This window comes from Adiantum capillus-veneris, chromosome 5 (assembly GCF_014529385.1).
Source record: "Adiantum capillus-veneris isolate H3 chromosome 5, ASM1452938v2, whole genome shotgun sequence".
NCBI lineage: Eukaryota > Viridiplantae > Streptophyta > Polypodiopsida > Polypodiales > Pteridaceae > Adiantum > Adiantum capillus-veneris.
Window position 1 is genome coordinate 169,174,525 of NC_140935.1, and position 24,960 is coordinate 169,199,484.

General features: G+C 45.6%; 1 protein-coding gene across 1 annotated transcript in view; it reads left to right on the top strand.

The window, feature by feature from the left end:
• The window catches only part of TIC110 (translocon at the inner envelope membrane of chloroplasts 110), a 133,631-nt gene that overhangs the window by 57,472 nt on the left and 51,199 nt on the right, over positions 1 to 24,960 (top strand). Inside the window, exons 8-10 of the mRNA XM_086513178.1 lie at positions 4,219 to 4,313; positions 24,578 to 24,702; positions 24,779 to 24,879. Coding sequence (XP_086369304.1) covers positions 4,219 to 4,313; positions 24,578 to 24,702; positions 24,779 to 24,879 — 321 coding nt within the window. The remainder of the gene's footprint in view (positions 1 to 4,218; positions 4,314 to 24,577; positions 24,703 to 24,778; positions 24,880 to 24,960) is intronic.

Here is a 24,960-nt window from a genome sequence, read left to right on the forward strand (position 1 = left end):
TTTTCAACTTAAAGAGAGACACTTGGAAAATTGGAAATAGTGTATAGGAATTGCTGGTTATAATCTGTCAGGGTGTCCGTGGGCAAGCATTTTCAGGATACTCCACACTTTGAGAAGCTGCACGTCAAAAGAAGATGTCACGTAACGATCGTCCATAATGTCTTGCCACGCTAGGAGTTCTGCCATACTGCCAGGTCATCTGTATGGTCGGTGTGTGTGTCTGGGTAGCATTGCCACGCCATCAATTTGTGACACAAACAGTGTTTCCGTAGCGGTGATTGCAGTCCAATGATATAGCAATCACAGTGGGCCTCCAAGGTTATCAACTTAAAGAGAGACACCTGGAAAATTGGAAATAGATGTATAGGAATTGTTGGTTATAATTTGTCAGGGTGTTCGTGGGCGAGCATTTTCAAGATACTCCAGTCCGACAAGCACGTAGCACGCGGTGGAGGAGTTGCTATAGAGAACGCGAACATGGATGCCCTGGAGGACGCTGCCTTGCGCTATGCAGATTTTTGGACCCACCATTGCTGTCTCTTAGAAAAGCGGTGGCTTGAAAGATCTTTGATTCTTCTGAGTAGTTCCCCATGACATAGATGTTGTGAAACTGTTGCAGAAACTGTAAAACTTTCCTTAAATATTTCTCTCCTGAAAAGGGGAAAAAAATTTCTTGTGAAATCTAGGAGCGCCATTTTGCTTTGTCTGCTCTGGGAAGGAACGATATGCTTTCTGAAAAGCATACAACTAAAGCTTTGATACCACTGTAACAGCATGGTGCCATGTGCCAATGGAAAAGAACAGATTGAACAGATTTCAGACTCTTCAAAACAACTATAATGAAAGAGATATGTTGCGCTTGAGCCACGGAGTGGTGAAATTCCACCTCAAGAGAGTAGTGGCCCCAAACTATGGCATCCCTTTCGGTATTTCTTTATATTGCGTCAACTCAATACAACACTGGTAGCACAGCTTTGCATCTCCCGTGGGAAGGATGCCAGAGTGTGAGCTCTTGGTTTGTATACAAAGGCCCTTGGTCATCAAAAGCAATTTACATGAAAATGTCAACTTTAAAAGCATCTATTCTCAAAAGCTAGTGCTCATGGCTGTCAGTGCAAATCACGAAAACCCTTACACTTGCCATGTCAGCATGGCAGTGTAATCTGTGGCCGTTCGTACAACCCGCCACGTCAGCATCTGCTAGGCAATCTTTCTTTGTGTGTGTAGTGTCCTGCTTTTTTTTATTATTCTAGGCCCCATCTAACGGGGTCCGATAAGTTGTTGGGGGTTAGGATTTTAATCCTAACCCATAGGCCACTCGGCGAGGCTCTATAAGTTGGTGAGGTCTTCTTCTTCTTTTGCTTCTGCTAGGGTTTAGCCCGGGATCTGCAGGTTGACTAGGGTTAGGCTCGAGGAGCCCTAATCCTTTGGGTCTTCATTGTCTTGACATGTCAACAATTTGTAACAGAAGAAACGAGTTTCTTGGCAATTGTGGAAGGGGCAACAAGCCATATGGCAAGTGACCATAGAAGGGCCACCCCCCATAGGGGGCTCCTCCAAGATATGACCATACGAAAATTGAATGGCAGGGGGTGCATATATAGTGACTACACCCCCCCATAAAATACCGCATGACATCCAAAAGGGGGGGGGGGGGGGGGGGGGGGGGGGGGTGCACCCTGAGAAAGGGCCCAAGGGCCAAGGGCATTGGACAATCTCCAGCCTGCCAATGTGGTGTGGCCTTGACTAGATGTCACCTATACATGCACGTGCATGTGGGTGGCCAGCCTTGGAGCACATTAGCCATACAAGTATTCCCTAACGCTAGATGAAGCAACAAAATGGTGTAACTCTTTACACACAACTCGTAGAAAGCATTTCCCCATGTAGGAGGAGAGGAGGATGTTATGTGTGCAAATGTCACTCCATTTGTCTAAAATGATGGTGCATGATTTTACTAGGATTGAAGCTCTATCAAGGATCCGTCTGCTCAGACAACTTGATAGTGGTGTGGCCTTGACTAGATGTCACCTATACATGCAAGTTGCATGTGGGTGGCCAGCCTTGGAGCCCATTAGCCATACAAGTATTCCCTAACGCTAGATGAAGCAACAAAGTGGTGTAACTCTTTACACACAACTCGTAGAAAGCATTTCCCCATGCATGAGAAGACGAGGATGTTATGTGTGCAAATTTCACTCCCATTTGTCTGAAATAATGGTGCATCCAAACTGTTGCCAAGTGGATTTTACTAGGATCAAAGCTCTATCAAGGATCCCTGTCTGCTCAGGCAACTTGATAGTTCACATCTTTTTGTAGCCTAGCCGTATCCAACATATCCAGGCCTTGTGGGGCCAGCTTGAGCAATAGCTTTGACAATCATTTGCCCCCAACGTATCTACAAATCATTGAATGAGATGTTGCAATCTGTAAGAGTGTGGAGAGTCTCTATGTCCGCAACCTTTTTCTGCTCTAGCCCCCACCGACTGAGTCTTTAGAGTGATCCCATTGGAATGTGGTGTCGGCCGCTTACAATGGCACTAGAGCTCAGCATCTTGCTTTTCTACCAAACAAACTGGTCCTTCCCCTAAAAATTGTGCAATTGGAATAATTGTGGAGTCTGGATTGCTATGCATTGGAGTGCTTTATCAACCAAACCTCAGGCTTCGAGGACATGGCAAGGAATCAAGACAATCTTTGCTGGAAGCAATCTCAAATCCCTTTCTGAAAGACAACTGCAGATTGGGGAAACTAATAGGTGGTCTCCACCGACAAAGTAGAAGACTTAGAGATTCTGGGATGTGTGACTAAGCATAAATACAATACATGCAGCACATGACTTGAGATGGTGGCTACAAACAGTTTTTTAGACAATGCATCATCCACTATAAGCTTCTTTCCCGGATTGTATACAATTTGAAAATAAAACTAGAGTGAAGTTTACCAGCATCATATACTTCTTTGACAACTTATTTGTAGTATGCCAACATCTAAGGATCAAACTTTAAAGTGAACTCAGCTTCAAAGAGGTAATGTTGTTCTCAGACAGGGCGCATAAATGATGGCTTAAGGTCTGTGTTCAAGTATTGTTGTATACTGCTGCATGGCATTATGCAGCATGCCTCATGGAGCTTGTAAATGGTGAATGTGAAGAAATTCCCATACTTCTCCTCTATCATGTCTACATAGGACAAATGGTTGATTTGAAATAAAAAGGTCTTAGAGATTGTAAAGAATATTTGTGTATCAATTATGGTTTAATACACTTCCAAACAATTATTTCCATTGATGCACTAGTGGTTCTAACTGGTGGTTTGTGTTTCTTCTCATTCAAGGAAAAAATGACTCAAAAACAAAAATCTATGATGGTTCTTGTTAATTATTACAATTATTATAGGTTCTAACTAGTGGTTTGTGTTTCATCTCATTCAAGGAAAAAATGACTCAAAAACAAAAATCGATGACGGTTCTTGTTAATGTTGACTTTGCAAGTGATGATAAGAGAAAATGCACTTCGATGTTTATGGAGTGTAAGGTGTACAGTTTTATAAAGTGCATGTTTTTATAGCTAGTGACAAAGACAAAAATAGATTTGCAGTTAGAGAAAGAGAATAAGAAACCAAGGGCACAATGTTTATATATTTTTGCGACCTAGACAAGGATGAAGTAAATAAAATTCAGACTTGGGGGCAGGTGGAAGGAATGTGCCAAGAGCAGTTTAAAGGTGGGGGTACATCAAGAATGTTGTAGATTTCTTTCAGCAGGGTCTGCTTCAGCTGGTTGTTCAATGGGACCTTAAGCTAGGCTTGTGCCTCAAACAGATCCCTTGGCATCTATAACAGTCTCTGTAATTGTAGCCAATGCTTCAAAGATCTCTTTTCTAATTTGAAAGGTTTCTTGAAATGGCTCTTTCCAAACTTCTGTTAAAAGAACCATGAATGCTTGTAATAAAGTGTGTGTCCAGGATTAATTCTTTGTAGAATCCCGTGAAATCACTGCAACAATGAGAGAAAATTGCTGTGTTATCTATAAATACTTTTGAATGTGCTTTGCATTACTGACCACATTTTGATACATAATGCAAGTTGGTTTTGGGTAAACTTGCTTCAATTTAGAAATTACTCTGAAGGAACCAAAAAGATGGTCAACAGGTTGTATTGATCTTTTGGTGTTTTTGTCTGTTCTGTGCCGTGAAACATGGTTTTTTGCTTGAAACAGATTGCAGCAGATCTACTGAGATCTCGGTTGCGAGAACAGATAGAGGAGCAGCTTTCATCAGCTATAGAGATACTGAAGTCTCGTACCAGAAGCAGGTTGGTTTGCAGTCCAGTCTACCTTATCATGGAGGGGCGAGAGTTTCAAGGAGTGTAGGACTCTTCCATCTTATGGGCATCTTGTTATGTTTGAGTGCATATCTAAATTGGTACTGCTTGAGTTTAAGATAGTGAACAGGTAAGTGCCTTAAGACTGTCATGCCCTTTTGGGATCACTGCATGCTTGGATCTTTATGTTTTTTTGCATAATTAAAACTTGAAAAAAGCTTCAAGATAATGTCATCAAGCTCAAGGATAGATTGTCAAATAGAAACATGGAAATGTGTAAATCAGAGGCAGTCTTATTTTTTATTGGTTCAAAAAATTGATTTTGGTGAACACTCGTCTAGTATCTTAGCCAAAGGATGAAGGCAACAAAAAATATATACGTACACATAGACCCACCTCTGCACATGTACGTGCACATGCACACAAAAGTGTGCATGTACATTGTATGAATCTGCATATGTACAGTGTGCACGCTGCGCCAGCGTGCGCGCACACACACATTATTTATTATAGTAAATTTGTTTTGATTAATTTACCTATGGGAAACCTCAAAGCGAGGAAAACCCACCAAAAAGATCAGATAAAGAACAAAAAAATGTTTTGCGATACGAAAGCGCTAAAAGCAAACATAGAAGAGTTGCAAGATATCCAGGGATATGTCCCCAATGTCAAAGGCAAAATGTAATGATTGCCTCAGCGAAATCTTGAACGATAGAAAAGGATCTGCATCATGCCGGTGAAACATGTAGAGATTGCGACGGTGCCACAAAGACCATAGCGACCAAAATCCGACCCATGCGAAGAAGATGGCAAATTGTTGGAGGGAATTCGGAAGAATGCCAAAAAGCCAGAATCGTATGTGGAAAACTGCTGAGGGAAATTGAAGGTGCATACAAGCAGAAACGCCGCGAAGGAAAGCCCTGGTGCAGTGACACTCCCAGAGTAGATGTTTGAACGTCTGAGCAGCAGCGGAGCAACCGACGCAACGAGAGGAGCTAATGCGACACGCCGCAAGGAGAGTTCCAACGGGAAGAACTCCCAGCAAACAACGCCAAGAAACAAACTCTCCTTAAGAGGCAAGTGAGACTTTTAGATTGCAGTAAGAGCGTGTCTCTACCATTGATCAGATTTGTGTAAATCCCAAAGCGCATTAGAGTGATGAGCCAGCCATGAGTCCTGCATGAGAGAAGCATAGACATGGCCGACAGAAATCGCATCCAAAGGAATGTCCCATAAATTCCAATCTTGTGTACGGCATCCACTGGGGAGCGGCGGAATGGGAGGAAAACATCGAGCATATGTTGAAGCAGGCTCCAAATGTGACGATAATGTAGGCCCAACCCAAAGCTTGCTGCCGCTTGAGAAAAAGTAAGCCAATTCCCATATGAATCAACCACATCATCCAGCGTGCGTATGCCATGACCAGATAACGAGGTGACCGATCAACTAGGGTAAAAGAGAACACCGTGCTCCAGTGAATGTTTTCCAAACGCAAGGAATTCCCATCTGCTTGCTACCTGCCATGCCAAGAGAGATGATTCGTAACAACTTTCCAAGCAGAGAGCAAGCCAGAGGTGATCAAGCAACCAGGAATATTATCGCCCATCTTGCCAAACACAATCTCCCAAAGGGAAGTTTGTGAATGATCAAAGGGAGGAGTGGTAACATGCCGCGACATAGATCAACAACCATAACTGTCCATGGCTGAGACTGGAGTGCAAGAGTTAACATAGCGTTTCTTGCCAATGCATGGGGACGAAGGTCCAAAAATATTCAACCCCCCAAGACGCTTTGGAGTGCAAAGCTTCCCCATTGCTAACAAACGGAGGCCTTTCTTATGAGAACTGGTGTGCCACAAGTGAGATACAATACTAGACATAAGCAATGAGAGGCGGGAGCGAGGCCATTGCAACAACGGCAAGTAAAATTGAGCATATGCCATCATGATACTTTGCACAATACAAAGTTGACATGTAGCGGCCATGTAGACAGTTTCCAATAGTGCAATTTGACATTCACTCGTTGCATAACCCAATCGATTTGTTGTGTATTAGTTACCAGCCAGCCGATAGGATATCCTAAGTGCCTGACCACCACATGCGTATCGAGAATCTGGCCAGGCCAGAAAAGATGATAGCAATCACAAACAACAAGAGGCAAGAGTTTAGATTTCCAAAAGTTAACCTTAAGGCCTACTGCCAAGCCAAACGTATCCAATGCTTGCATAATTTCACGCACATCATCCTGGTTATTACGAGGCATGAACAATGAATCATCAGCATAGGCCTGCCCTATGAAGTCTTTTCCATTTGGTAACTTCAGCCCATGAAGACAACCAAGCGAAGTCAAGTGATCCAAATACAATAACAAAGTGTGAGTGGCAATGACATACAAGAAGGCGCTAAGCGGACAACCCTGTCTCACAGAGCATCCAAGAGTCCAAGGTTCTGTCAGCTCTTCATCAAGGAGGTTTGAAGACGTACTGCGAGCATACAAGAAGTTTACGACATTGACCATCTTTGGACCAAAACCAAGGGCCAGCATTGTAGCGTCAATGAAATCCCATTGAACCATATTGAAAGCCTTTTCAATGTCTACCTGCATCGCGAGAACATCCTGCTGGGTATACTAGGTATATTCCATTCCAATTAATACATTAGCCAGATTATCCAAAATCTGGCGACAAGAAATGAAGCCATACTTCGCGGAATGGATACCATCCATAAGAGGTTCCTTGATAAGATACACAACGATTTTAGCCAAGATTTTATATATAAGCAGCATAAGAGAAATTGGCCGCCAATGCGAGAACCGCTTACAAAGCGCTTGTTTAGGCAGCAACTACAACAAGCCCTCTTTCCAAGACATTGGCAAATCTTGTTTCGCCCATGCAGTGTTCATCATATAAAGTAAAGGTCTTTCAGAGGCTCCCAAAAAGAGAGAAAAAATTCCACAGTGAGCCCATCCCAATTAGGCGAACGCCATCTTTTAAGAGCAAGCAATGCTGAGTGCAATTCATTCTCTGTAAAATCAGCCTCCATGGTCAAAGCATGGCCAAGCATGAATAACTTCAGCGGATGCCGCGAGGGGAGCGGCAAAAACAGTTTTAAAATGGGACACCATGGCATCCGCAAGCTTACGGCTGTCCAAGCTCCTGGTCGAAACATACCCGCTTAATAGTTTGAGAGGCCCTTGAATGATGCAAGTGCTTAAAATATTGATTTGAGACACATCCCTTGTCCACAAAATGCTTGATGTAGAGCACGAGTCTGCCATTTATCCAATTTTTGTTTATCACTATGTTGCAGACACACCCAGGCCTGACCAAGGGCCGTGGAATCACTTTCCAACAACAAACGTATGTCAACTAAGAGTTGGAGCTGTTGATCCACATGCTTGGCATCCTCAACATCACCACGCAATTGAAACATGTAGTGCTTGCCATAGTCCTGAATTACACTCTACACACGCACAACAAAGCGAACCCAGGCAACATGAGGATCAAAGGTACATTTGGGCAACCAAAGGGGGAAAAACATCATAGATCATCTCATGAAATGCTTTGTGCGAAAGATATGCAATGTTGATGCGCAATAGACATTTCTTAGAAAGAGGCTGATCATAATGTAGTTGTCGAAAGCGGAGCAACATCGGAACATGAGCATGATCAAATAATGGTCTATGCTCATTTCGCATACAAACTCATCAAATTGTTGCATGTTGAGGACATACCACCAATCTAATCTTGCACGATATGCAGAAAAAGCATTAGGTTGAAACGTATACCCCGAAACATTAGGATGCAAGAGGGTCCACAAGTTCAACATCCGTGTACATGCAACACGATCTGTCCAAGCTTGCAATTCTATGCTTAGCATGTGCGAATGTCCTGTGGTGTTATTAGATGAAGCTGACGCATTGTTAAAATCACCACAAAGCAGCGCATTGGAAAGCCATGGATAAGAAGGTATCTCACGCCACAAAACAACTTGTTGTCCTGAGGTCGTACGTGCATAAGCACCACCAAATTCATAAATCTAGCCATTGATCGTGCATTGGACCACCATCCAACGACCCACCGGATAATTATACGCCAGAACGGGCTGCAACTCATGCCCTACCATAATCAAAACACCCAGAAACCCCAACAAACGAGCATATGCTATCTAGTATCCCACAAAATACGAGCATTGCCCAACATAGTCATGTTGATTTTGCTCTTGCAAAACCACAATGTTTGCCTTACATGTATGTACATAGTGCTAGGTTAATCTCCACTTATTAGGGTTACATAACCCACGTACATTATATGAAATGAATTTAACAGAACCATGCATTCAAGAGATATGTACAGAGGCAAAGTAAGGAAGGGACTAAATTGACGTGCCCATAAGCACATGAACATCAGCAACCCGCGACTCAACCATAGTATTCTGCATGCGTGTCTCAGAGGCAAGAAAGCTTGGAGGTGCTTGAGAAGTCCCATGAACCACTACATCCTCGTAAGAGTGCACCACCTTATTCCATGCATCCGCAAAGAGTGCGATTATCATTACAAGCAAGAGTTTTTACCGCGCAGATTTTACTTAAAGAGATACCTAATTACGAGAAGAAAGGTGCAAACACATCGTAATAGTCTTCTTGGGGGTTACCCAAGGAGATCCTTTTGCCGAGTCCACATTTTTCCCTTTGTTTTTGGTTTGAGGAGTAGATATTGACTTTCCTTTACCCGGGGGATTTGGGGAAGCAACAGGTTTAACCTTGCCTTTATCCACAGGTAAGGCATCAGGCGTTGCAAAAGTTGCAACAGCCGACAGATCTGGGATTAGGGACTTCTCTCTCATTAGAAATCGCAAGCTTAGGAACAATTGATGGAGGGGGTTGCAAAATAGGCTTAGAACATTCAGATTGCATATGTCCAAATTTTCCACAGCAAAAACATGAATTTGCAAATTTTTCCCATCCGAGCTTGAAAGGGCGTTTCCCAATGAGTGGGTCCCCCGAATTGACAATTTTACCCTCAGGGGTGGGAACATTCATGTCCTAATGCACACAAAAGCGATTTGTATTGGCATCAAGTTTGGGAGGACAAATCACTTTTTCCAAATGAGAGGCGAGCATAGAAAGAAAGTGGCGCCAAGTACGTGGAAAATCAAGGATTTCACCCATATCGAGCACTTATGACGGATTAGCCTTTGATAGCCCTTGGTAAGCGCCCACGGCAATACATGTGTCAGGCTGGCAAGCGGTTAGGGAGTACAAGGCAATAGCACTTCGTGCGAAGGCCGCTGTCCGTGACAGTAACAAAAGATCCTTCAAGCGTTTCGTGGAAAAAGTGAATGAGCTCTTGAGGGAGGGTCAAATGAAGAAATTCTTTACCCACCTCAAGAAAATAGTTGGGAAGGGGTAAGGAACTATTGCCAATCAACCTTTGAACGTAAATGGGAAGCTAGTAACGGAACCAGAGAGGCAATTACAAGTATGGGAGGGTCACTACTCCAAGGTATTCGCCGATACGGACGGTACCAGCAAGGATCCGCTTGCATGGTATGACAAACACGTGCGCATCTGACCTCGTATACCTGAGGTATGTGACTCGTTGAACTGGTACGAAGTACGGGAGGCTTGTCGGCGATTGAACAGGCACAAGCCAGCGGGTGGCGATGGTTTACCACCCGAATTCTTTAAGCTGCTTGTGAAGGATAAGGGGCTAAGATCGGATACGCGTAAGCCACGATCAGAAATGGGCAAGGCATACTTGTACGTGATCGAGGGTATTTATGACTTTGGAGATATCCCGGCCGGCGCTAGCGATGCAGTGATTGTGTCAATCCCCAAGAAGGGCGATTTGACCAACACTGATAACTATCGTGGGATCGCGTTAATCTCCGTTGCCATAAAAATCCTCACTGCGGTCGTGATTAGGCAAATCACTAAGATACTTGAAAAGAGGAACTTCTTTAACCGCGACCAAGCAGGATTCCGTACTAATGAGGAATGCATAGGGCAAGTTGCATGTCTGAAGGAGATCGTGAAACTCCGTCATAAGGATTGGAAACCAACCTTTGCGGCCTACATTGATTTCAAGAAGGCGTACGACACAGTACCGCATGAGGCGTTGTTCCTAAAGCTCGCTGCGGTTGGCTTGCAAGGTCGAGCACTTAGATTTTTCCAAGCGCTCTACAGGTCCACCTCTGTTAACGTCCGACACATGGAACAACTATCGGATTTGATTCTGGTGCAACGGGGAGTCCGCCAAGGATGCCCTGGATCGCCTTGTCTATTCAATATATATATCAACAATATTTTAGATGCAGATGGGGAAACATGGGGCCTGGAAGTACCTAACCTCCTCAAGAGAATTAAAGGACTCCTTTTTGTTGACGACCTGGTTCTACTTGCTGACTCTCTTGAAAGCCTACAAACGAGCCTTGACAAGGTAAGTGAATGGGCAAAGACCTGGGGCATGACCTTTGGAATTGATAAATGCATGGTCACGGTGGTCCATGGAGACCTGCAGGATTTTTCTATGAGGATCTTTATTCTGGGTGGTGAGATGGTTGCAGTAAGCGAAACGTACAAGTACCTTGGCATCGATGTAGACTTGACCTTTTCCATTGAATGCATTGTCAAGAAGCGAGCGGACAAGGGGAGGAAAAGCCTATTCACATGTTAGCACCTGCTGGCAAACCGAGCCATCGCAATATAGTCTCGACTGACTGTTTTAAAGGCGTGCGTGTATCCAGTGATTTGTTATGGCGCGGAAATTATGGGTGCTCACAATTAGCGTGTCCTTCACTCTTTGCAGCGCCTCGTCGCCACCTGGATGCGAATGTTACTCAAAAAGGGATCAAGGTCAACCTCTGTAGGGACGACAACTCTCCATCACGAGTTTAACATACCACCCGTACTTGCCTTTTGTGGGGGACAACGAGCAAGGGCTTTTGACAAGTACCGCTCGGTTTCATTTACTTGGATAGGCTCCTTGGTAAACAAGAAGCCTAAGAACCAACCGTTCAAAAAGTGGACTTGGACGACAAGAACCCAAAATTGGATGAATAAGTATATCCCATCGGCTGACTTTAGCTCAGTTCGCTACCACGCATGGGACAAGTGGGACGAGAGGTATTTGTGCCTGGCGTTGGAGCCTTGTAAGTCGACCGGCTTTGAACAAACTCGTGGATACTGCTGCAGCTCGATAGGAGCATTATAGTAAATAGGAGAGAATATTGGCTCTCGTGAGAGTAGGTGGGCTCAAACTGGCTCATAGTTATATGCGCAGACACAACATTTGCATGTTGTGCTCCAGTTAGAGGGTCTTTCGTTTTCGCATTTGCTGATGAACTGTTCGACTCTAGGGGGCGATGGCTAAACTGATTCAACTCCACCTTCAACGCTATCGACCCTTCGTTGGACCCTGAAGAAAGGACTGCTATCCTTCTTGGTGGGGAGGCTTGCGGGAAGCGGATGCCGTTCTGAATACGTTGTGATCCGCACTTGAGGGAGGGAACCGCAGGGCACGTGCCTGTGGCGAAGTTCCTCGATGAAGCTGTACCCTAGTACTTGGGTGCTCTACATAGGCGGATGGGGAGATAATGCTCCCCTGCCAATGCTGTTATTTTGAATCCGATCCCTTCCGGGGGAAATGACGTAATTCTCCCCTAGCGAAGCTAGATGAGCTACAAGAGCGCCCAAGTGCCATTCCCCCCCCCGGGGGGGGTCAACTTCACCTAAAGGGGTTGGGAGGTGCCAAAGGGAGACACCACCAACCTCAGCGGGCGTGTCACAGGAACAGAATAATAGAAATAGACAGCAAAAGATAGAGAAAGAGATCTTTGTATTGATGGATTTTGCAGAGTTTTGATACAACAGAGGAGCAATAAAATATATGGGCGCACTCCGTTGTACGGAGCTCGAACCTCCCGACCACCCCCGAGCTTCAGTTCGCTTGCATGAAGCGTCTCACTCGCACTCGCACTCGCAGAAGAAGAGATTGGTGAATGATCCCCAAAACGCACCACCCGTCTTTCTATTCTGATTTTTCCTCCAAAAGCATGCGACCTCTCAAAATAGCCGCTTTTCTATTTTTGGCGTTCGGTCGACTCGACTTGCGTGCCAAGTATACCTGCGAGAATAAGGTAAGAACGTGATCGCAAAGCGATCCGTAAAGGTCAGATTTTTAAAACTTTTTTTTTTTTTTTTTTTTTGGGTTAAGTCCCAAAATTTTCAGCTGTCTTCAACTGAACATAACTCCCAAACGGAGCCAAAACAGCCCAAGTCCGTCTCACACAATCTTGTTGCCCTCGTTGCGCTCTTCGACGGCTATGTGATGGAAAATTTCCATAGCCTACTCTGATTTGCTGAAAATCAACCTGCAAAATAGCATTTTTTACAAAAACGATGCAAAAACAGCAAATCCCACTTTTTTCTTAATCTTTGGCCCTCAACGAGCGTCTAAACATCAAAATCTCTAAAGACTCAGAGAACCAAAGTTGTTCCTTATAACACAGGCTTCAATCGCTTCATACAACACTTTTCCAAAATCCCACGTTAACAGCTTCAAAAATGTCCCAAAAAGTGCCTTCCGGATCGAAAATTTTTATTGGACGAAAACAACCCACACATCCTTCTACATAGTGGACTTACTTTAAAACGACCAAAACTTCCTAGAAAAACAAAATTTATTGCTAAAACACCTCAAAATCAAGTCCTGTTTTACAGGGCGCCACCTGTGAGCCGACGCCCTGCCAAGCGGGTATAGCATTTCCTAGGGGGAAACCGTCGGGTTACAAAGGCAGTTTAGTGAGGTGAGCGATAAGTTACCTGGAGGAGGCAATTCCAAAGAGAAGACCGAAGCAAGTCGCGCAGTACCTGGGCCTCTGAACAGAGGTACTTGGTCGCTGTCTCACCCATATCAAGTTGGCGAAATGGGTCTCTCAAGGGAATAGTCCTGGCCCTAAGAGTGTAGATAATTTTGGCCTCTCGTAGTCCAGAGGAAACTAGTGACAAAAGCGTCTGCCTTAGGATTCTGGGTGCATAGTTCTAGTCGTTCTTCTTGTGCACTTTTCTGGTGTATGAGGAGAGCGGCATGGGAGTGCCCTGCTCGACTCCTAAAACAAAACAAAAAATTGAGAACTTGGCGTTTATGTACTACTCACTACTAAAAACCAAAGAAACAAATTTTTGTACACTACCCATACTACTGTACCAAAAGAACTCTATTGTACACAAGCTTGCTTACTGAAAATAAATTGCGACTAAGCTAGAGATATCAACACACTATTGGGCACTGACGATGTTAGTGGGGATGTCGTGGTATTTAGTCGATACTATGCATGATGAAGCTGATGGTTATATTGTCTTGTGGGTGACTTCCATGGGTCTATACCTTGCACTTTCCTTCAAGGGTGAATCTGGGCTTATCCTGGATTCATCTAGGTATATAAGCTAGAGATATCAGCACACACTCTGTCGCACAGATGAACACCATACCTGAACAGAAGATATGACGATCTGTACAGAAGATTGCAACGCTGAGAGATGGAGAATAGCCGAACACCGCTCGCGTATGGAAGAAGGGCACATGCACACACCCTAACACACACACACACACACACACACACACACACACACACACACACACACACACACACACACACACGAGCAGAACAAAATACTGAGGGTTGACTCCACAAGGCTATTGTGTTGAGGGCTCTGAACGCAAACCAGACTTGCGGTGCAGAACGGCTGCAGAGAGGACGTGGGTGAAGGGGTTGCAGTCGGGAGGGCAGACCGGGGATCTGCAGCTGTTGGCTTGGCCACGACAGAGCAGAGGTAGCACTTCGCGCGATAGTTCCTCCACACACACACACACACACACACACACACACACACATTGCACACAAAGGCATCCTTTATGGAAATGTTTATGTCCCGCAGAGGCAGTTAGTGGACGAGCGAGCAGACGTCTTAAGTGCGTTAGCTTCGAAGCTTCGTAGGTTGGGCAGAAAGGGCCTTCCTCTCCTGATCGGAGGGGATTGGAATCTTAGACGGCGCCCGATGAAGAGATGGCTGGGGAGTGAAGACCTTGATTTTAAGATTGTCCAAACGAGAGGCTCTGGACTCTCGTATCACTCTTCCCGTGGTAAAGGACGATCAGACATTGACTTCTTTTTGGCCAATGATCTAGCCCTTCAATTCCTCGGCCATGCCAGTGTCCAGAGATCGGTGGATGTTTCGGACCACTGGCCTGTTAAGGTGAAGTTGGTGTGTGATGCGGTGTGTGCGGAGCCTCCCCCACCACCCCCCCCCTCCATTGATGCGACTAGAATTGAGCCAGCGGCTCAACTCTTTTTACATCACAACTTCTGGGATTCCCTACCAGAAGCAGCGGAGGAGGGGGAAATCGCGCAGGCGGCGGTGAACCGTTAGTCGAAGAGCTTTGAGGAGGCAGCTGAAAGAGTCTCTCGAGATGTTGGTGCGTTCTCCGTAAGGCCCCCCAAGAGGCCTAATAGAGGCTTTAGGCTAGACCCGAGAGCCCGGAGATCCATCAACCGAAGACGGGAAGCGTGGAAGTCTCTGCGGGATGCAGAGAGTGATTCCTCTAGTGAAGATAGGGCGTGGAGGAAGTTTGTTGAATGCCGAAAAGAGGCGCGAGCTGAAACGAAGAGAAGCGAGAGAGAGGCTCTCAAACGATTCATGCTCAAGAGCGTCGAATTGGCAAGACGCAAGGAATGGTATGCTTGGTGGAAGCATATGAAAGCCGTTCTAGGGGGAGCAGAAAAGGAGGGCCCGCTCAACCCCTAAGAGACCAGAACGGCGAGCTGCAAGCGGACGAAGAGAAGATCCGAGACATTTGGAAGGATCATGCTTCTCGCGTCTTCGCCGATCCCTCCGGACACAGCAAGGACCCAGAACACTGGCAAAACCATGCTGTGCGACTTTGGCCTAGAATAGAGGACATCAATGACTCTATTAAATGGACTGAAGTTCGAGAGGTATGCCGCAAGATCAAGCGGCATAAAGCAGCTGGGATAGATGGCATTCCCCCTGAATTTTTCAAGATCCTTATGCAAGACAAGGGAACTAGATCGGATCGATTTAAACCAAATACAGACATGGGGAGAGCAGTCTTCAAACTGCTATGTACTTGGTTTGATTCAGGGAAGTTGCCGGAGGCATCATCTACCTCGGTAGTGGTGTATATCCCGAAGAAGGGTGATCTTTCTAATCCGGACAACTACAGAGGGATCTCTCTGATTCCAATCTCTCTGAAGCTCTTGACCTCACTCGTGATCAATAGGATCTCAGTGAAACTTGAGGAAAGAAACTTCTTCTTGCGTGGTCAAGCCGGATTTCGGACTCAGGAGGAATGTGTGGCACAAGTGATTGCCTTGAAAGAGATTGTGCTCAGACGAAAGGTGGTTAAGAAACCGACGTTTGCGGCATATATTGACTTTGAAAAGGCGTACAATACAGTGCCACACGAGGCGTTCTTTTTAAAGATGGAAGCCATAGGGATTGGAGGTCGCTGCTTGAATTTCTTTCGAGCCTTGTACCAATCCTCCAAGGTCAGAGTGCGGGTGGGAGCGAAGTTGAGTGAGGAGGTCCAAATCGCCCGTGGCGTGCGTCAAGGGTGTCCCGCATCGCCTACTCTCTTTAATATATTCATTAATGACATCTTGGATGAGAGTGCGACTGACCTTGGGGTGGCTATTCCAGGCCTACTCCTGAAGATCCAGGGCCTGCTCTTTGCAGATGATTTAGTTTTATTTGCGGAGTCTAAGGAGGAGTTGCAGGCTAGTTTAGATAGATTGCATAGTTGGGCGGAGAAGTGGGGGATGAAGTTCGGCATAAAGAAATGCCAGGCGACCGTGTTCAACGGGGACCTTGAGGAACTTATTGCCTTCAAACCCCACATCGGACCTGAGGAGATTCAGGTAGCTTCGGAATATAGATACTTGGGCATCTTAATAGACAACGAAGTCTCGATCGATACTATCCTTAAGGATAGGATTGAGAGCGCACGTAAGTCTTTATATGCCCATAAACATCTTCTATGCTCTAAGAAAATTCCGATGTGGTCAAGGTTGGCCTTTCTCAAGGCGTGCGTCTTCCCAGTGGCGACTTATGGAGCGGAGATTATGGGCTCACATGACATGAGGAAGTTGAACCCATTAGAGACGCTTATAGCAACTGGAATGAGGTGGGTAGTCGGTAAGGCCGCGAAGTCGAGTTCTGTGGCAGCAGCAACTCTTCACCGGGAGTTAGGGCTCCCCCCCGTACCAGCTTACTGTGCAGGACAGAGGGTACGAGCTTTTACCAAGTACGCAGGTCTAAAGACTTGGATTGCAGATTTGGTTAATAATATACCAGAATGGAACCAATTCAAGAAGTGGACCTGGTGTAAAAGGACAAAGTTTTGGGGGCAGAGGTATATCAACGGCGCTTCTGTTGAAACCGCAAGATAGGAGAGCTGGAAGCTCTGGGAACACTCACATCAATGTGTCTCCCTTGATCCTTATATCGAGAGGAAGTATGAGGACACGCGTGGATACCTCTATAGGCAGAGCATTGGGAAGAACCCCGGTGGGATGGAGGAGAAAGTCTTGTTACTAGCAAGAGTGGATGGCTTAAGGCTTAAGGATAAGATTGAACGGGCACAGTCGAGGACTTGCCCGTTATGCGGAATGGAAGAAGGTTCAAGGTCACTTACGCACTTGTTGGTACAGTGCCCTGAACTGGACAATCTCAGAAGCTCAATACGACCCTGTTTGGAACATGCTAGACGGCTGTTAAACAATCCGAGCGGTGAAGATACCGAAGTGTTACTCCTGGGAGGGGAGATTAGCGGAAAGCGATTGCCAGGATGGGTTGTCCCCCGTGGGGCCCATAATGGTCGTCGTGGACCGCAGCTGAGGAGTGCCTATGCGGATAACGTTGCAGCATTCCTCTGCGGGGTCGTACTGCGATACTACAATGCTCTGGCCCGTGAGGGTGTTGAAAGCTCGTAGGGCTTGTAGTTATTGCGTACGGTGCGGTCCCGCCTAACATGGTCCTGGGGCTTTCCGAGCGGGCCTTGGTGACCATGGTTGGCCGGATCGGGATGCCTCCTTTGAGCCGATGCCCACGTTGGGTATGGCAGTCCTACCGGACATCCGCTGGACGGGGGCCTTTTTCTACCAGGCGAAAATCCTGGAGTACCTGGGCAAGATTCAGTACGGTCTGTGAGTTACAAGGGTTTGTCCCTCTCTCTCAGCCTTGGTCCTTAAATGCATCACTGAATTCGTTTGGTGATTTCCCGACGTTACCCTCGGGTGGCGTGACTAACAAGGGAACATGGACTGACTAACATGGCATGAAAAGACTTTTTACTCCCCCGAGGGGGAAACTTGCTTCCATTCCCCGTTGACATGCCACGATACGGCATGGAAGCGCTTTTCCCTTTGTCGGCAAGTCCGCAAGGTAATTTGTCTTTGACTCGTTTGCGTGCACGCGAAGCAAAGGCAGTTCCTTGCTGGCTTGCCGGCTCTAGCCCAAAAAAGTAAAAAGTAAAAAGCAATTTTGCTAAGTAAATATATAAGCAAAGCCAAGTTAGCACTTTCTGGCAGAAGAGGCAGTAGGAGCTTCCTGCTCAACAGGCAACTTCTCAGCAGTACCCCCTCAGACCCTCTAGCGTTTTTGCATCCTCTCACCATCTTTGGCGTTTTCTCAGCATCAGCCATCGCCATCGCCATCAAAGTCCCCCCTTTTCTAGCGTTTGTTCCCCCCTCAGGCAGCCCTAAAGCCCAGCGTTTTGGACCATCAGCCATGCAGGGTTTTGACTCAGCAACATCAGCCAATCACTAACGCTAGCAACATCAGCCAATTTCAGCATTGGAGAACCTGTCTTTCCAGCGTTTTTCAGCATGGTAAATACCTGCAAGACCAGCGATTTCAGCCTACGATAATGACCTAAAAACGCAGCCGGATAAGGGAAAGAAAAACAGCGTTTTTTTATCCTCACACAAGCCTCGGCAATCGAGTCATTTTCAGCCATAAGGACAGCAGTACAACAGTCGTTTTCAGCCCCAAAACAGCCACGAGATTCAGCCAATAGAAGATCACAGATTTCAGCCATCAAGTCGTCGTCGTCATCACCGTCGTCGTCATCGGCATAGTCCAATTGCATCAGTCCATTGCATACGCATTGTACCACTTTGTGCAATCAAAAGTAGACCACTCTCGCCGACGAGAGTGGGGAGGGTTTTACAACCTCTCGGGTGTCGTATCTCTTCTCTCTCCTTCTCTAAGTCTTATTCACTTGCACACACAATATCCACTCACTTTGTTCGTGATCATAGCACTCTCCATAAGTCGGAAGGCTCTCTCCTTCCCTAAGAACTAAAAAGAACCTTGAGCAATATAGATCACTAATCTTGAGAAAATACAACATTCATTCCGCTGCACCTTACATTGGTATGAGAGCTTTGGAAGTGTTCTGCATTACTCAAGGAAAGAACCACAAGAACCACAAGAATTTTTTTGCTTGTTGCGGTCGCACGAACCCAAGTTTACTTGGGCGCGTCGATTCCTAATCGTGTTTTGTTGAAGAGTGATAGGAATCCCAAGAAAGAAGGGCTTGTCCAACCTCCCCTTGTGTGTCTTTCACTTATTGAGAGCGGACCGTGCACTTAGCAGCCGGCTAATTGACGTGGTGGGAAAAAGCAACCTTGGTGTGAGCGCAAGGCTGCCAAGGGGTGCGCCCGCAGAAAAGAGCAGAACTCGGGTGAAGAGAAGATCCTTCTCAAACGCGATTTGCAAGCGAAAGAACACCTCAAGAACCAAGAACCCAAGAACCAAGATCCTCAAGAACCCAAGTTCCTCGTGAAGTTAAGAACCAAAGATCCTAGTGCATGGTCAACAAAGTTTTGACGGCAGCTATGTACCTTGCCGGTGATGCCATCAATTGGTACCACACATGGCAAGAGGAACAGCTAGCCGCGCACCTAGAGGCAGCCGACGGATTCGCTGCCCTTTCCTTCGATTGGGTTGATTTCCAAGACAAGCTCAAGGCGCTGTTTATGCCACCTCAGTACCTCGCACGATTGAATGACGATTGGCGCGCTCTCAAGCAAAATGGTATGCGGGTTATGTCTTTTTCTTATCGTGTTTTGCAGCTAGGTACCCAATTACGCATGTCGGATGATGAACGCAAAGAGGCATTCCTTTTTGGATTAGACAAGTATATCAAGTTCGATGTAGAAGTCTTCGATCCAATCGATCTCAACAAGGTGGTGAAACCGGCCTGTTCAATCCAAAAAGGGCAGTAGACTTTACTTCAAACCTTGATTTAGCTTTCACCCATTATTAGTCGTCTATTATACCTGCGCTATAGTGACAAAAGAGAGGGGAATGGGATACAGATGCTAGAATGCACCTGTATGAGAAGACCGACACCCGATTGGCCCCTAACTTAGGCGCCCCTTTCGGTATTTCTTTATTGTTCAAAAGAGGGAATAAATGTTGTGGATCCCTACAAGCTGCCCCGCACAAACTTGGCTGAATTTCAATTGTTCCGGCTTGATTTCGGCAGCATAACTGTACTAGGACCCTTCACAGTCAGTATTCTCACGCATTGACTGACTTTCTCGACGCAAACGGGCACTTTGCAAAACCTGGCGAGAATCTGCAGCACGCTGAATTCTCTGTTTTCAGCCCTGAAAATGCGCCAGATCGCCTGTATAGCGGTCCCCTTGCGTCCCTGAACCTCTTGGGGGTATTAGGGTCCGTTTAGGGCCAAAACCCTAAACCTGCAAAAATACACAGCAGGCTGTAATTTATTGTTTCGGGCTCCGTTTCGTGTGCCGGTCGCATCCGTAGCAAGTCCTTTAGCTCCCGCACCTGTAGGGCTACTTGCCCTTTGAATCGGACGAGATTTCTGGCGTGAAACCTCTCCGAATTCACCTGTACCTGCGGGGGGATTAGCCGCTAGCTAATCCAGTACCTGTACAAGAGGCTCTTGCCTCTGCAATCGTGCATGAACCCACACAACTGTACATTGGTCAAATGAAGAGCCCACTAGTGGGGCATAACATACTGCCAAAGGGGAGAGAGAGGGCAGTGCGTAGCGTGCAGGGCATCACTCCTGGCACCGCACTATACATAAGAGGGAAAGCAAGCACTCCATAGCTCTTAACCTGTGACAAAACTGAAAATGAGGCTCTCCCCCTCCTAAATTCAGCGCCAACTCTTGTTGCATGAGGCAAGTGCACCAGAAGGTGCCACTTGGCACATTTACAAGCATTTTCCCGTTTCGGGGTTGCCGCCTAAAAATCTCTCAACCGGCGTTTTAGTTGACTTCACGGCAGAGTAAGAAAATGTTCCCTTTGTCATTGCGGAGGTAATGACGCCAACACATTTTCAGGTCCCAAAATAGCAGTTCCCTAAATTTTAGGAGATGCTGCCATTGTATCTTTCTAGGTCATCTGACCCTCTTTGTACATTGTGGCCACATCCAGAACTGAAATGTAGCCTCTGTAGCAAAGGATTCCACTTTGGCTAGTCAATGACCCCACTTTGGCTAACCATAGTCTTTGTCCAACCTTAGTGCTCTCTTGCCCTTAGGCCTGGACTCCCTCTGGACAGTTCCACACTAGCTATGCAATGTAGGGCAGTTAGATTTCCCGAGGGGTGTTTCCAAAAAGTGAAAGTAAATAGATAATAAGAAAGAAATCAACAAAAAGGATAGATAGTAGTCACACGCTGGTATCAGGCGGTAGCGACTGCTCTCGCACAGGAGATGAAGCACAACAAGGGAAAGCCTAAGGAGAACATGACTTCCACAAGTACCTCGCAGACTTCTCAGAATCCGCAGAACGGTAAGAATGATATTTCTAACCAATCTTCCAACAATCTCTCATCAAAGAATTCTTCCAATGAATCTAAGAGTAAGGCTAACACAATTGCTAAACGTAAGCTTACTCTAGATGAAAAGGTAGCACAAGGAATTGTAGGAAGATACATCACTTCAGAAGAACAAAGCATGTATTCTAAGGAAGGTCGTTGTTTTCATTGTCACATTAGGGGCACATAAAAAGAACATGTCCTAAGCTTGAATCGAATGACTCTAAAAAACCCACAGCACCCACTACATCTGTCAATGCAATGAATGATAACACGAGTGTGTCCCAAGTTTCTCAGGACCCTCCCATTGATGAATCTCTCATTAAATGTTATGGTCGTACGTCGGGGCACCGTTTTGTCATATTGTTTGACCCAGGTAGTATGCATGATGTGATTAGTTCCTCTCTTGTTGAGAGAGCCCGCTTCGAAGTTAGTCCGAGATGCAGTCAACAAACTGCCTTCACTAGAAGTTTTGTTGTTTCTCCTCTCTCAGGATGTGATATGATTTTGGGCATTCGATGGTTTCGTGAGACTAACGTTCTCATTGATTTTGAGGCCTACACTTTAACTCTCAATGCCAAAAGTGATTCTCCTACTATCTTTCATGGAGAGGACATTTCTCATTCTCCATCTCTCATTGCTAATATGCAAGACAAGATTGAAAGGATTTGGGATAAGGAGATTCTCTCAATTTCTTTTTCTCCACAGCATGACACACAGGATTTGCATGATTATGCGAAGCATGATGATTTGAATGATAATGATTTGCATGATGATTTGGATGAAAAAGACAAGCATGATGAATTGCATGAAAATGAAGTGATTGTTCACAAGGATGATGTGTTAGTGGATGCTTTTCCTAGCGAAGCTAACCTCGTTGTAGATTCGATCAATCACAAAGGATCTATCTTGGCTCTCGAGCCTAGGTCCAAGGAACCCTCACAGGAAGTATTTTGTGTTCGCATGATTGATACGCGTGCAATGTTCGAGTGTTTCATTCGTGATCGTTTCTTTTATTTTAGTCAGCATCTTTATGTGATCCCTTTTATTAGGCATGACATATTGTATGTTGAGCACGTTTCTCTCATGGATGAGCACGAATGTATGCGGATTGTTCATGAAAAGCTCAAAAGTATGTATGTAAGGAAGTCACATTCCATGTCTCTTCCTTGGCATGACACATTCATAGAACGAGCACGTGATAGTATGAGCACCAAGCATGGGCATCTCCGTCTCTATGTTCATCTACATTGCATACACAGTCTTTAGAGAAAACAAGATTGTTCCCCCTTCAGGCAGCCCTAAAGCCGAGCATTTTGGGATCGCAAACCATCAGCCATGCAGCGTTTTGACTCAGCAACATCAGCCAATCACTAACGCTAGCAACATCAGCCAATTTCAACATTGGAGAACCTGTCTTTCCAACGTTTTTCAGCATGGTAAATACCTGCAAGACCAGTGTTTTCAGCCTACAATAATGACCTAAAAACGCAGCTAGATAAGGGAAAGAAAGTCAGTGTTTTTTATCCTCACACAAGCCTTGGCAATTGAGTCATTTTCAGCCATAAGGACAGTAGTACAACAGTCATTTTCAGCCCTGAAACAGCCACGAGATTCAGCCAATAGAAGATCACAGATTTCAGCCATCAAGTCGTCGTCGTCATCACCGTCGTCGTCATCGGCATAGTCCAATTGCATCAGTCCATTGCATACGCATTGTACCACTTTGTGCAATCAAAAGTAGACCACTCTCGCCGACGAGAGTGGGGAGGGTTTTACAACCTCTCGGGTGTCGTATCTTTTCTCTCTCCTTCTCTAAGTCTTATTCACTTGCACGCACAATATCCACTCACTTTGTTCGTGATCATAGCACTCTCCATAAGTCGAAAGGCTCTCTCCTTCCCTAAGAACTAAAAGAAACCTTGAGCAATATAGATCACTAATCTTGAGAAAATACAACATTCATTCCGTTGCACCTTACATCTAAAGGGTCCTCTTTTCTTATGGCCAAATAGAAAAGGAAACATAGATCTGAGGGAATGCTTTGTTTGCCAAAAAGTGAAGCACTATCCGTCTAAGAGGCTTGGGCTACTTCAACCGTGGGAGAGTATTGCTATGAAGCAGGGTTGTCCTCGTCTTGTGTACGGAACGATTCGTACGTTCCGTACTGTACCGTACGACTTGTACATTCCAAACATGACTCGTCTGTTGTTCTTTTTTATTTTGGGGGTGGTGGTAGTGTTTTCTGGGTAGGATCTTTTGCAATTTTGACTGCAGTTGCCCAAGAGCCCAACGGTTGCATTGGCTCACACCCATGACCTATGCGACGAGGCTCGGATAGCGGATCTACTATGGCGGGCCGTCGGCCACCACTTTGGAGATCATGATTCTTTTGTTTTTGGACATTGCCGTTTCCAATGTCCATGGACAGATCTTTCATGTTCTAACTTGTAAGTCTTAAGTTGTAAGTACTTAATACTAAGTACTAAGGTCTATGTCATGACTTATATGATCTATTATCTTCTTGTCACAAGACGGGCACCACATGCCAATAGAAAAAAAACAGACTGAACAAACTTTTAGCATTCCAATAACAACTGAACTGAAAGAGAGAAACGACACGCGACACGGAGTGGCGGAATTCCACCCTAGAGAGTATTGGCCCCAAACCTTGGCGCCCCTTTTGGTATTTCTTTATATTGCATCAACACAGTACAAGCCGGTACTCCAGACTCTGCACCTTCTCCAGGAAGCATGCCAGAGAATGAGCCCTAACCTCATATTTAAAGGCCATTGGCCTGAAAAGCAGTTATAGTGAAAAGCTTCAAACTCAAAAGCATTTGGTCCAAAAGCAATGCCCAAAAAGCTGCCAGTGTAAATCACGGAAACCCGTACAACTTCCACGTCATCAGCCATCACAAAATCCAGAAATCCGTACAGCCTGCCACGTCAGCAGCCAACATATTTTTTGGAAATCTGCCACGTCATCTGTAGCTACGCAATTTTCGAAAATCTGTTGCTGCTTCTTCTGTTGCTTCTGCTTCCTCTAGGGTTGAGGCCCCTCAGCCGGTAGCTCTGTTCTTCAGTAGGTCGACACGTCAGCAATGTGTTACATCTCCCCTTCTTGAAAGAGAGTAATCGTCCGCGATTACAACATATCTGCAAAACAACTTAAGCTAGCTCAAAAAAATAAAATAAAATAAAATTCCGACGGTGATTCCGAGGGACATTCAAAGCGAGAGAGAGAGAGAGAGAGAGAGAGAGAGAGAGAGAGAGAGAGAGAGAGAGAGAGAGAGAGGGGGGGGGGGGGGGGGGGGGGCTATGCTATGCATGCAGCTATATGTTTGTATTGTATGCTTGCTTGCCATCAGAGACACAAGAAGATTAGTGGAGGAGTTGGAGAGTGTGCTTGCTTACAACGACTCTCTTGCCACAATGAGCACAAAGGCAGATCTTTCTAGTCTTCCAGCTGGCATTGGACCTGTTACTGTGCTTGGTAAGTAAACTTTTGTTTTGGAGTAGCGTTTTGATTCTCAAACAGCTAGGTCCCTAATATCTGGATTGTTTATTAGGAGGAATTTTTGATGATGAGAGAAAAATGGATGAGCTCAAGCAGCTTTATCGCACGTACTTGGCAGAAGCATTTGCTGCTGGTCAGCTTCAGGAAGAGAATGTAACATGTTTTGCCATATATAAGCTGAAAATTTACTGCTGAGGAGTGGGGCGGAGCTCTTTTAGAAATGTCGATGTTATG